The following is a 10,008-nucleotide window of genomic DNA, read 5'->3' as shown; positions in this document are numbered from 1 at the left end:
TGACTATAAGATACCATTACAATATATTTAGACATTATATTCCAATATTTACAAACACCTGGATTAATCACATTCCTCACTAAAATTTTAGCAAGGTGTGATTTAATCTGTGTTCAGTGCTTAATGTATCTAATAGCTTAAAGGCTTTCTACAGCAGCCTACATTCATACCACTTTTCATTTACCTCATCTTAAAGATGAATCATTATCATCTGGGAATTTATTTCCATTGAGAATAAAAATGTGTCAAGGGCTTATGCTATTTGAAAGATGTTTTCAAATAAATAACATACTACTTCAACCTAAATCCCTTCACATATTTCACATCATCTTCTCCTACTCCCTGCTATGAGAGCTGCACAATCCCCTATGGTCCATTTCTACTGGTCTTTGCATTTAAATCCTCCCTGTATATTACTCCATTAAATCTTAGTTATCAAAACCTAACCTTAATGTAAGCGTAGACTATATTACTTTGAAGCATTTTTTTTCTAGTTCAGTTCGTCACATGAGAAAACTTCCAGTGAGGTTTGTTGATAAAGTTGGGCGCTGTAAATCAAAGTTTCCCAGTTCAAAGATTAGGATAGAAGTGGAACACAAACTCAGCCATGTGATGTTTTGCATGACTCGTTCTCTCAACAGTATCATATTGCTGGGAAATGTAGTGTAGTAAAATGTGATTGATACTACTATGGGTCCTGTATTATATAGAAAATAGCTGGATGATTACTCAGAAGCTGTAGCTAAACAAAGTCAGTCTATGTTGTGCTATTTACCCCAAAAGTTGTAAATCTTTCACCATTTTTATTGCTGTCTATATGGGATTCAATACTTTTCTGCATCTTTCATAAATAAGACAGAAGAAAAGTACATTGCAGAAGAACTTTCAAAATGTAATAGGAATATAAATTGATTCCCTATAAAGGGGAACTAAAGAGTAGCTGTTGTTTTGCCTCTGTGACAAAAGTGGACTCTGGCAAAAGATTTTGACATTTACTCAAAATATCTTAATATCTACGGTAAAGAAAATGTATACATACCAATCAGCTAAGTAATTATTTTTTTAAATGTCAAGAGAAATATTTCATATTTGAATACATATTAATAAATACCCATTCATGTATCTATTTATGTCTATGCCTATATTATCTATGTCTGTATCTATATGCATCATTGAATTTGGAAACTTTCTGATACCTAGCAATTATCAGGTTTTTCATGCTTTTTTTAAAAAAAGATTTTTGTCAATCTTTTCTAGCAAGGAATAAGAAATTATTTTCAGAAAATAAGCTTTAGTCAGAAGAAAAGCTACTTCATGTCTACCACTATGATAAGTGCTTTTTATATAACATCTAAAAAGAAATCCTTCAGTGCATTTAGTATCTATTTCATATTACAGAAAAAGAAATTAATGCTCAGATAGGTCATGTAAGAGCCCCAAATCACTGAGCTGTTATGTGATTACAACATTGTATTACAAAATGTATGCTCTTATGAATCTACTTTTTTAGTTATGTATTGTATCCTACCACTAACAAAAAAAATCCCTGAAATTATTTTTAATGGATTTGGAAAAACCAATAATTTTTTCAGTTTGTGTAAGGAAGAAGAGTCAAGACATCACTTATTGGTCTGTGACTGGTTCTTTTGGCATTCTTGAAACCATCTGTCTGTCAAAATACAAATGTGCTAGGTATAATTAATATTGGTCTCTGTCCATGGAATTACTAGAAGAGAATCCAGAGCAATTTTTAAAATGGGGGTTATAAAAGGCATTAGTTTTCACTAATATGATCACCTGCTTTTGGTTTTATATTGTTTACAGAATCCTGACAATTTACTCTCTACTAGGAATCATCCCAAGGAAAACTGTCTTCTACCAATTAGATATTATTACATCTTCAGTTTACATTCTTCAGTAATTATTAATATTTTACTCAGCTAGTTTACTTATTTTTATTGTCCTGATTCTAATTATGTGCATTATTTTCTAAAAATGGCCCTTTTACATCAACAGCATGTATATAAGTTCTTAATTATAGGTGTAGCAAATACATAGAACACAAAGCAAAAATTAAGGGCATTTATTTAAATTAGATGTAAAGTTTATTAATCCAAAGAAACTGTATTTTCAGGCATTCTATTATATAAAATAGTAGAATATAAACATGAATTAGTAATGCTTGAGACTTTCAGGTTACCACTGAAATCTGTTAGTTTCTAATTTTGATCCTTGAATAGGTTGTATAATTTAAATACACAAGTTATATCTATAAATATGTTAATTACAGATTTAGAAAAAAAATCTCCAAATCTTTCACTTGTATTATGTCTTTCCTATGAGATGACTTTGAAAGTTCCATAAATGTAAATATAGTAAGGTCTGCACTGGTGTATCTCATAAAAATATTGCTTCTAATTTTAACAGTATAGCGCTAACATATAATCTCAACAATCTATTTTAAATGTATCATTTTGACCAGTAAGAGCTCGAAGTGATAAGTAAAATACGTTAAAGAAAGTATTTCAGAAACTCTTTATAACCAAATACATTCATATGACTAAATTTATGAATAAAATTATATTAAATCTTCCTCTAAAATTTTCCTGGAATTTATTAATATATGCTGAAAGATTGCTTATGTGTTTTACTCTTGTAGCCAGGTAAAGATACTAAAAAATGCATGACAGTATTAATAAGAGAAAATAAGAATATACAGTTGTTATTAAAGTGTTTCAAAGATGCCATCATAAAGGACAAAGAAAACTTGTTTTCAATTATTTGTCACCTAAAATTAATTTTCAACAGAAAATGAATTACAAATGGCATTTGGCAGGAATACATAAAAGGAATATGGTGGACCTCATCCAGGTCATTAAATCTATTACAGCTTTCTTTTTACTTTTTCTACTTTGAGACTTTTATTTGTAAATATTTGCTTATAATAAGGGTTGTCCTGGGCAGACAAAATATAGATAAAGATATGTTGGTAGTCAGGACTCAGGTAAGGCCTTCCTTACTCATTGGATCCACTCATATGCATACACATTCATTGATTTAAAAGGGAATAGCAATGACTCCTGGGTTGATGCTTCAAACTTGTTCGAAAACTGGGTTCAAAAAAAATGAACCTGCTAAATAAGAAGATCCCAAAATATCAGACCCTTGCCAAACTTATATTAATAGGAGCATAACAAATCATCTGAAAAGCAGACCCCAAAGGGAATAGTCGTTCCAAGTACATCCAGACCCTATCCCCAAACAACCATATTGTGTCATGTGCTGACCAGGGAAAGAAAATGCATGTGCGTTTGCCTACTGAGAGTTCACTTGATAAATGCTGTAACAGTATTATGAGTTCCAAGCAATTCAGCTGTCCTGAAAAATAATCCATCTTTAGCATCCGACCACATCCATATCCCTTTGCCAAGTAATTAAAAAAAAAAAAAGGACAGGGCATTTTTCTTACAACTTCAGGAGACAGACTACATGGACTGTGATGACAAAGGATTTCTAGCACTAAACCAAGAACAGCTACAGAGTAGCGTTGGTGCCGGGAGCAGTGAGTGTCTTGGGGTAGCAGTAACCACAGCGCCTGCTGCATTGAAGGGCTGCTATACAGCTACTGGATCAGTGACTACAGTGCAACTGATAGAAAAAGAAAGAGCAATTTTTTCAACCTATAGGATGCACCTTAGATATATTTGGAGGCCTTGATCTCCCCAAATATCACTGAGGAGAGGAATTTTGCAAGGGATTGAATTCCTGATCGAGCAAATAAGAAGACAGAACCTGAGACATTTCATGTACACTTGCAAAGAAAAGAAAATCATTATAGTGTTGTAATGAAAATTACTCAAGATTTTTTTAAAAAAATCTACTTTTAGCATTTCAAGAGTCCTACATATTGAAAACTATTTGTTTTAATGTGCTGTGCATTTCACAGTTTTCTGGTGTCTTCGCTTTTTGAAAAGGCTGTAAAAAATGTATGCTCCAAAAATCTGTAAAATATGGTGTGCGTGTGTGTGTATGTGTGTGTGTGTGTGTGTGCATGTTCAATACATACGGGTCTTTCTAGCAGAATCTTCCACAAAAAGAGAAGAGATGTCTTCATCCACTCCTGCTTCATTCCTTGCAATACAAGTGTAGGCTCCTGTATCTTCATAGCGCACATTGCTTATGTGAACCTCACTGCCATTTGCTGAAAACGGAAGGCAAATGCAACTTGTAAAGTACAATTTTAGTTTTGGTACAGTGCTTTCCGATTACACAGTCAAACAGTTCTCTTAGCTTGTCCTAATTAAACTGTTTTCCTTCCTACTTCCACACTTTGGAGTCATGCCAAATTATTCCAGGAGCATTCAAGCATTTCGTAAACTGTGCTGTCATCCTATTACTGAGAACCCAAAACTCACAAAAATGAACCCCAAAATGCACACACTTTATATTTTATATCATTTCTGATTTTCTACCTTGCAAATGACATACTTCATATTGATAGCTATAATTTTATTCATATATTTACTTATAATAATCAGAATTCACATTTCCTAAGAGTTTATAGAAATGTAAATAATAGCAATATGGTTCATTTGCAGGAAAATACATATGAAAAGACATTTTCATAGAGAATTAATTTAACACCACGCAAATATAATATTGCCATCCTTCAAGCTAACTATTGAGTTCTAATTATATATCTGTGATTATTAGGTAAGTAGGACAGAAAAATAATAATACATGATTTGTTTAAAAGAGTTTCAGTCTTTTTTCAGAACTATACCTAAAACAAACTATATTATAATATGGAAATTAACATAGACAATGTATGACCAAATGGATAAGGGAGTGATTAATCCAACTTTCAAATTTTTGTGAGATAATATTTCAAGCTAATCCTTCAATAATGAGTTGCATTTCCCAACATGGAAACCAGGGTATAATTAATCATTTACTATATATTGGCAACATGCTAGGTACTTTCCCCGTATATTATACCTTAATCATCCCTAATCATATTTAATTATCAGATGAGGAATCTGAGATTCATAGAAGGAACTCAACTCTAAGGATGAAGGCTGCACTCTTGTTCTATGTGACTCTAAAGCTCAGTATATACTGTAGTCATTTGTTTAGTTTTCTTTTCTTTTCCTTTTTTTTCTTTCATTTCTTCTTGTGTTCACGTCTGTGTGCATGCCTCTGTGTGTGTGTTCGTGCTGCACGTTATACAATTATAAGAAGACAATATGCAGTCAAATGGAACAGGTCTATTTGTGACAGGTAGAAGATATATTTAATTGGTGTGCCTGAGTTTGGAGACAGAAGGGTAGAAAACCAATGGGGAAAGAGCTTGAATGCCATCCCTAGGAGCCAGTAGCTCTCAAGGGATATGAGTGAGATATAAAGGCACAGTGGATGTTTGGGGAGGGATAATTATTTGAACCACTTGAACCCCTTTCTCAATTTACAAATGCTTATTGCACACCCATGTTGCTTGCCATCCTTTGTTGAGAATCAGTACTCCAAAATAAGGGTTAGCAGGTTTTTGTTGAAAAAGGCCAGATATCAAATATTTTAGATTTTGTGGGTCATAAAGTCTCTGTGACAACTACCCATCTTTGCCATAGCCATATATGATAATAATAATAAAAAAAATAAGGTGTGTGGCTTTATTCTAAAAAAAAAAAATAATAACACAAGCAAAAAAATCCCTTTATTTACAGAAACAGACAGCTGTCTGGGTTTGGTCTGCGGGTCTTAGTTTACAACCTCGTTTTAAAAGATAAGGGGTAAACAATGTACTTAAAACTGCTTCAACCTCTTGTTTTGCATAAAATATGTCCCCTGCCCATTCAGACCTTTTTTTCAAGACCTCCACTCTTAATAGCCTAAATTCTCTAGATTTTATGAAATATCAAATCAATTTATTCCTTCTTCAAATTCTCTCCCCTGATATTCTTATATGTTCTGCTAATCTATATGTCCCATTGGCTTTTCCTCCTTTCCCACATATTCCAATGTTCCTACAAGTTTTGCACTCTATCGCCAGAACTACCGATTCCTTCATCCATTTACCATCCTGGCATATCTGCCTTACCAATGTCCAGAACAAGAATAAGCTAAGTTATTTCTGCACCTGCTGTCCTTGCATCTTTACTTTTACTTGAGTAAAGAGTGAGACCATTGCATAAACGAGTTTACAATTTTTGAATTCACAGCTTTTAGTTATATTCGGTACGACTTGCTATTCACTTCGCTCGACCTCTACAGCGAGATGCCTTTCATACCCTGCTCCGCTTTTACTTTAAGTCTTTATACTTTGAAGTGTTCCATCATAACACTCACTTCCTCACGCAAAACATGTGACTTTGCTCTTTAAATCATAAAATAAACAAAAGTTATCAGAATGTAACTCCAAAACTTCTTATTCCCAGCTTCACCTTTATTTATTTCTCTAAAGGAATTTTCTCTATTTCTTTCCAAGACAAATCTCTCCCCGTTTCTTGTTGATTTCTATGACTCATTCTGTATCCTTCCTCCTTCTCCTTTCTCTCTCCTGGTACTTCCTCAGATTGATAAATTGTCCAAGAAGAAAGAAATATCTCCATTAGTCCTAAGCTTACCCACCAGCGGGTACCCCCTTCTTTATTTTTTTTCTTTCAAGATCTGGAAAGTGATTTTGATACTTCTTGCCTTTTTTTTCATTTCCAAACTTACTGAAGATTGATTGCTACTTATATTGTTTTTAAATGTCACAAGGACAAGCTGATCACCTAACATGTGTACACATATGAATGACCTTCCTTGACCTTTCTATACACTTGCAATCATGGAACTCTTTCCCGATTTTTAACTTTTTCTTTTCTTCTGTAGTATCCCCTGGACTCCTGTCTCTTTGGTGACTTTTAATCTCCTGTATTATTTATCTTCATTTGCCTGCTAACAAAATATTTGTGCTTTCTCAGGATTTTACTTCCTCTCACTCATGCATTATGCCATCTATTGCCATAGTTATTCAATTAGTGCCTAGACTTGAACTTCACACACAAATGCTAAAGAAGCATCTGATCAATGAGAGGATGATTAGGTAACTGCAGTGTTTGGTAATACATAATCATATATTAAGCCACATGGAATTTTGTAATCCTTTGTGCTTAGATTTATCTCTTAAGTTGTTCTCTCTACTCTCCTTTTATTTTTTTGTCATATTCCCTCAAAACTTTACCTATTTTCTCCTGTTTTTAAAATTGACAATAACTATTTTGCAACGGCCTCCACTGTTTCATTGTAGAGCCCGAAGTGTTACAAATCCCCATATTTGTTTTCCTGCATAATCCTGGAAGCAAAGATATGGTATACTTGTATAATATGGTTTGCTCCAATTGAATGGGCAAGAGATACTAAAATAAGCAGCTACTTAGACTTTTCTTCATTTAATTTCTTTTGAAAGTATCAATCTTCTTATCTTAGATTATTGACACCAAGATGCAACTATTAGACATGCTTGTAAATTTGTCAATCCTACTTATAGTAATTTACTGATTTCTAGGACTCAAGTTTTTAAAGTTCAAGAATACTTTTAGAGACATGTTGTCATATTGACTTACAAAAATAAGTAAAAGTTTTAAAAAGCTTTATTTAAAAATTTACAATGATTAAACATATTCAATATTAAAGTAGAATAATAATAGAATTCTATGCTTAGGGAAGTAATAAAAAATGAAACATATCCATTTCTAGAATGATAAATTGAAGAAATTTAAAGGCATGGAATAAGGAATATAATGCTCATGCAAGAGAAACTCCAGTAAAATGATGTGATGTGTGTAACTCCTAAGAAGGGAAAAAATATCTGTGCATTTTTTTACTGCTACTATAATCAACATATAATATGTAACTGCTTTTGCACTATTCAAATTACTTGACCATACAAAATTGTCTGGTCTTGTTTTTTATTTTCCACTTATTTATGATAGTTATAATCTATATAATAATTGACTAATGTCTACACATTAGATATTAGAATATGTAGAATATTTCATATATTAGAATGTAATAACTTAACTTTAATGCAATATAAGTGTGAAACATATTTAGTAACTTTTTGATATTTTTCTCTTCATTTACAAAATATGCTGGAAAACATTCACTAAAAATGTCTATATTATTGAAAGTCTTTATAATACATATTTTCACGAGTTATTTAAACATTTAAAATGTAACTTAAGAAATGATTTCTTTGAAGAGATCCAATTATTCTGTTCAGTGTATCTGCTATAATTCATGGGACAAGTATTTAAAAGATATATAATTTAATATTTTACTTATCACCAAAATAATGACATAATTAATCACTGTGACAAGACTATTACTTAAAACATTAAAAATATTAAAGGACTCTTTCAAATGTAATCTCTTAGATATGACCATATTTTTTCATATCCATGACATTCTGTTGCCATCAAGACTCATTTTCTTTTTTTCCAAATAATATAAGATGCATTATAAATTTTCTACCTGGTAGTTTAACAGAAATGCAAGTAAAAGGTACCTTGAAGTGTGAGTTGTTTGGACAGCTTTGGGGTAATATCGATTCCATTCTTCAGCCAGCCAAGCTGAGGGTTTGGTATGCCCTCTGCATGGCACCTGAGACTTGCAGTTACCCCAGGCTCTCTCGCCTGACTTTCTGGATACACCCGGATGACTGGAGGAACTAAAAAAAAAAAAGAGTAAGTGAATTAGTGATTCATATCATATTCACCCTCAATTTTTCAAAGGAAACAAAAATTGCAATATGAGATGTCATAAATTATACATTTTAATGATGCCATATGTTTTTACAGGTCTTAGTTTCCAAATACTATTATATTTTCCACTAAAATATACCCATGTTACTTGGATAAAGGCTATTCTGGGACTGTGCCAGGGAAATTACAAGATGAAACTGGGATATCTTGTTTCGGAAATTAAAGAAGTCCTCAAGGAATGCTGACACATACCAAAAGGACACAGAAACCAGTTCAAAGAGGCTACTATCTTCCAAATATGGGACAATTTGAGCACTGAAATAATTACAAATTATAAGGGAGTATAAGGAATTAAATAAAACTCTATGCATTCAATTATATAAATGAATATATAATGGGAGAGAAAGGAAAGATTTCTTTATTATGTTGAGAAATTAAGGCAATAATTCCAATTATAATGGTATCCAAAAATAAAATATTTGGGAATAAATTTAACCAAAGAGGTGCAAGATTTTCACACTCAACACTATAAAAGTTGTTGAAAGGATTTAAAGAAAACCTAAATAAATAAAAAGGCATCTTGTGTTCATGGATTGAAAGAATTGAATGGTGAAATGTTAAGAATTATTGGTAAGATGGCAATATTCCCAAATTTATTTACAGGTACAATGTATTCTTATCAAAATTCTAACTGCATTTTTTTTGCAGAAATGAAATATCTGATCTTCAGATTGACATGAAATTATGAGAGCCTCCAAATAGCCAAAAAATTCTTGAAAAAGAAGGAGAAATATGGAGGATTCCTATCTGCTGATTTCAAATATTCAATGAAGCCACAATAATCAAAGCAGGATAATACTGACACAAGGATGGAATAGAGCTGAGCGTGCAGAAGTAAACACACACATCTGTGATCAATTGTTTCTTCACAAGGTGCCAAGAAATAGATTTTTCAAGAAAATCTGGGATGATTAGAAATCCATATGCAAGAAAATAAACCTGGACTCCTACCTTACACCAAACACAAAATTAAATTTAAAATGAATCAAAGACCTAAATGAGGGGCTAAAACAATAAAACTTTTAGAAGAAAACATAGCATAAATATTTATGACCTTGGATTTGACAATAGTGTCTTAGATATGATCCCCAAAGCACAAGTAACAACAAAATAAATAAATTAAAATTCATCAAAATTATATTTTTGGTGCATCAAAATACACTATTGAGAAAATGTAAATACAACTCACAGAGCAGGAAAA

The 10,008-nt window shown here is 32.2% G+C and overlaps 1 protein-coding gene across 3 annotated transcripts in view; it reads right to left on the bottom strand.

Moving 5' to 3' along the window:
- FSTL5 (follistatin-like 5) overlaps positions 1-10,008 on the bottom strand; it is a 920,996-nt gene that overhangs the window by 128,340 nt on the left and 782,648 nt on the right. For all 3 annotated transcript variants that reach the window (XM_012650551.1, XM_012650552.1, XM_012650553.1), the window contains exons 9-10: positions 8,552-8,713; positions 4,067-4,201 (exon numbers count right to left, since the gene is read on the bottom strand). In XM_012650551.1, coding sequence (XP_012506005.1) covers positions 4,067-4,201; positions 8,552-8,713 — 297 coding nt within the window. The remainder of the gene's footprint in view (positions 1-4,066; positions 4,202-8,551; positions 8,714-10,008) is intronic.

This window comes from Propithecus coquereli, unplaced genomic scaffold (assembly GCF_000956105.1).
Source record: "Propithecus coquereli isolate 6110/MARCELLA unplaced genomic scaffold, Pcoq_1.0 Scaffold332, whole genome shotgun sequence".
NCBI classification, from domain to species: Eukaryota; Metazoa; Chordata; class Mammalia; order Primates; family Indriidae; genus Propithecus; species Propithecus coquereli.
This window is presented reverse-complemented; position numbering and strand designations above follow the sequence as displayed.